Genomic DNA, 4,142 nt, shown 5'->3' with positions numbered 1-4,142 from the left:
AGATATATCAGAGGAGACGAAGAAAGAGCAACACCAACTTCATTGTCTGGTCATCAGCTGGACATCCCCATCATTGACATGGCCAAGCTTTCAGAAGGATCGCAGAGAGAACAAGAGATTAAGAAGATTGGCCAGGCTTGTGAAGAATGGGGATTCTTCCAGGTATCATTTGATGAACTCCTGCTCTCTTGGTGTTATGAACTGTTTTGCAAGAAAAATAACTAAATATATTTTGGTTGGCGTCTTATAGGTTGTGAATCACGGTATCCCCAACACATTAATAGATGGTGTTAAGAGAGTTGGAAAGGAGTTTTTCCAGCTTCCTTTGGAGGAGAAACAGAAGTATTCAGTGAAGCCAGGAGATCTTCAGGGTTATGGCCAGACATTCGTCGTGTCTGAAAAGCAAAAGCTGGATTGGGGTGACTTGTTGGGTTTGATAATGTTTCCTTCCGACTACAGAGATTTGAATGTCTGGCCTGCTCAACCTACCGATTTCAGGTGCACTTTAAACACATTTTGTTCAAACAGATGGGCTAAATTTTATCCTACATACTGGTATATATAAAAGAAAAAATAGCGAAATAAATTTAAAAATTAAAATTAAAACATTATCTTTCAATTAATTTTTTATATATTTTATTATTATTATTATTCATATATATATTGAGCTAGTGGGGTCATTGGGTGGAATCATTGGGTGGAATCAGTGTGATTTTTTTTCGACCATGTTTTAGTCTTGTAGTTTGATATGTTGTATTGTAGTTTGATATGTTGTAGCTTTGGAATAAATTTCTGTCAATTGTGGTTATCACTTTAGGTGGTTGGACAGAATGGTAGTTATCTTGTTCACCTTGGAGACAGTTGATTCTAGACTCCAACAGGATGCCTATCTTTCCCTCCTTAGATATATGCAACAACTTGCAAGCCACATATATTAAGAACTCATAGTTAAGCCTAGGACTGGGACGTCTGGAAACAGGTGGGATCCTAAACTCCAACAGGACACCTATCTTTCCAGCCTTACTATGTAAAACCACCATCCCTACTACTCTAGCTAAACATATGTAAATTGATCAAGTATGAATAACACTTGACAAGGACAAATCAACATTTACCATACATCAAAGGGTGAATTGAAATAACATACCAATTGTCGAGAAAATTAAGGAAAATGAAACAAAAATATCTCAATATCTAAATATATTACACCAATTTATAATCTAACTTAATTGAAGTAACATACCAATTGTAAAAAAAATTAGAAAAAAAAACAAAAATATCTCAATATCCAAATATATTACACCAATTTATAATCTAACTTAATTATAATTATAAAATTATATTATTATTTTCATCTGAAAATTTAATCAATATCGAATGGTAAAAAAACTTGTGCGAATGCAATTAAAATATATAGTAAAAAAGGAATTAAAAATATTCGATATCATTTCAATTTTTTTGATCTGCCTTGAAATGATTTCAAATATCTGTTTCAGTGTCCGGAAAATCTAGAAAGTGTCAGTGACTTTATTAAAAAAAATCGCTGTTCCAGTATAGTATTCCAGTGTCAGTGACTTCATTAAAAAAATTGCTTTTCCAGTATAGTATTCCAGTATAGTATTGTAAATAGCAAATAATTAATTAGAATTTTGACCAACATCCAAAAATCCAATATTTAAAAATCCAATATTTAAAAGAAAAAAAATTAACTTCATGATCCCACCCTTGAAAAGAATTGGAATTGTCCAAAACCTTAAAGCTGATACATGGCAACTTGTAATCATTTCTCCATCTAACAAAATTGTCCAAAACCTCTATTGCTGATACATGGCAACTTGTAATCATTTCTCCATCCTCTGTTTAGATTCCACCGTTGCACCAGTAAAGTTCGACCTGTGAACCTGACGGGAGCTAAATCCCTGCAATAGGCACTCTGATATCAAATATGGCAAAACGCTACTAGTTCAGATACTGAATCCGTAATACCCATATAAACTATGAAGCTCTTGACCTATTTAAACATGGACTTGTATTGTTTTGAGGATAGTCCTGTTCTGGACATAAAGATTGGGTTTTGAAAAATTCCATGGAATATGTATAGTTTTTTTTGGTCTTGCTGCTGTTTTACTGATAGTGCTGTGGGGTTGTTTGACAGGGAGATTGTGGATGCATACAATACCCAAATTAAAGGACTTGCGGGGAAGCTGTTGGGGTTAATTGCAGAGACATTACAGTTGAAGCCTGATTTCTTCGAGAAAAAATTTGGAAAGACATACCAAAAAATGAGGATGAATTACTATCCTCAGTGCCCCAGACCAGATCGTGTGTTTGGGCTGAGCCCACATGCAGACATGACTGGCATTACGCTCTTATTGCAGGATGATGAAGTAGTAGGATTAAATGTCCGCAAGGATGACCAATGGATACCTGTGCAACCTATTCCTTATGCTCTCGTCATTAACGTTGGAAATTTGATAGAGGTAAGCTTATGGTCTTTAATTGGCGCGTGTTTTAGTCCAATTTAATTGTTAGATGGGGAGATTTGGTATTCATAATTTTTATTTTTATTTTTTCCAATCCTCGCGAAGCCTATGTAACTCTTAAAACCGCTAGAGACTAGCTATTTTCAAATAAAAGAACTTCATTCGATAAATGTAGATATTTTCAAATAAAAAAACTTCATTTGATAAATGTATACATTTTCAAATAAAAAAACTTCATTTGATAAATGTTTTTTTTGTTGTGTGGTTGGTTTTTCAGGTAATGAGTAATGGAAGATACAAAAGCATAGAACATCGGGCAATGACAGACCGTTGCAGGGATAGGCTGTCGATTGGGGTGTTTTATGCTCCTGAACTCGAAGCAGAGATCGGTCCAGCAGAAGAACTGATAGATGAAAGTCATCCATGCTTGTTCAGAAATTTTATTCATGAAGATTACATGAAATGGTATTTCTCCCGCGGTGTGGAGGGGAAGAATTCATTGTATGAATACGCCTGTATCAAAAGATTAGAAACAAACACTAACACTTCACAGGATGAAATACAGTTTCAATTATTCAAAATATGACGTTTCACAGCATTCCATAAGTGACTTTGAAATATAAGTCACAAAGATACAGCCGACCTATCTATTTTCAGGAGTTCTCTTTCTCATTTGTCAAGTCTCAGATATGGCCAATTTTCGACCCCAGAGAATTCAAAATAGGACGTCAGATGTGAAATTAAAATAATACTTTATTAAACTTTTTTCACATTCCTGGTCAGCTACGAGTTTTATCTCGTATAGAGTTCCTACCATTGTAAACAATATATACGTGATTTCACTGCTCTCAACTCCGTTTGTAACGAATAACTAATTACACTGTTCACAATCCACATCCACATAGTGATATCCAATATTTAAAAAGCAAAATAGGTCGACTATTTCACATTTCGAAGGGGTTGGACAGGTACGAGGACAGGAAAATGCCTATGTTTCTTATATTATATTAATATATTTTATTATTGTTATAATTTTTTTATTATTTGTGTAACAATTTATTTTAAATTAATTTATATGTATTAGTTGTTTTTCTTTTAATTTAATATTTTTTTAGTAAGTATATAAGCTTTTCTCTTTGCATCAAGATAAATGCCATAACATACCTACTTGCATATGTCTATACTTCAAATTTTGGTAATGCCAAAACTGATGCTTGACGAATCTTTTTCTTTAGCTCCTCGAAAGCCTTTGCTAACCATTTTCCCACTAGAAACTCTTGCCACATATTGTTATGCCTTGGAGTAGTGCTGCTATCGTTGAAAATAACGCTATGAATTTCCTCAGGCACTGTGCTACCCTATTGAAACCCCTGGCCTCAAAAACATTAGTAGGCACTGTCCATTTCATGATGGCCTCCATCTTGGAAGGATCTTTCTTCAACTCTCATCCACCGATCACATACCCAAGATACACCAAAGATTGATGCACAAACTCACACTTCTTGAGATTTGCTAGCAACAGGCGCTTCTTCAATATTTCGAGCACTAACATCAAATGTGAAATGTGCTCCTCCCAGGGAGCACTATACACGAGTATATCATCCAAATAAGCAATAAAAAATGAATTTATAAAATGGCATAGTACATCATTCATTAATC

At 34.3% G+C, this 4,142-nt stretch overlaps 1 protein-coding gene across 1 annotated transcript in view; it reads left to right on the top strand.

Moving 5' to 3' along the window:
- The window catches only part of LOC149216795 (protein LATERAL BRANCHING OXIDOREDUCTASE 1-like), a 3,679-nt gene extending 164 nt beyond the window's left edge, over positions 1-3,515 (top strand). The window contains exons 1-4 of the mRNA XM_089391278.1: positions 1-162; positions 251-498; positions 2,156-2,480; positions 2,761-3,515. The exon at positions 1-162 is cut by the window's left edge and continues 164 nt beyond it. Coding sequence (XP_089247404.1) covers positions 1-162; positions 251-498; positions 2,156-2,480; positions 2,761-3,069 — 1,044 coding nt within the window. The 3' untranslated portion in view covers positions 3,070-3,515. The remainder of the gene's footprint in view (positions 163-250; positions 499-2,155; positions 2,481-2,760) is intronic.
- The last annotated feature ends 627 nt before the right edge of the window (positions 3,516-4,142 follow it).

This window comes from Pinus tabuliformis, chromosome 1_1 (assembly GCF_031772625.1).
Source record: "Pinus tabuliformis cultivar Carrire ecotype Pingquan chromosome 1_1, CPIR1, whole genome shotgun sequence".
NCBI lineage: Eukaryota > Viridiplantae > Streptophyta > Pinopsida > Pinales > Pinaceae > Pinus > Pinus tabuliformis.
This window is presented reverse-complemented; position numbering and strand designations above follow the sequence as displayed.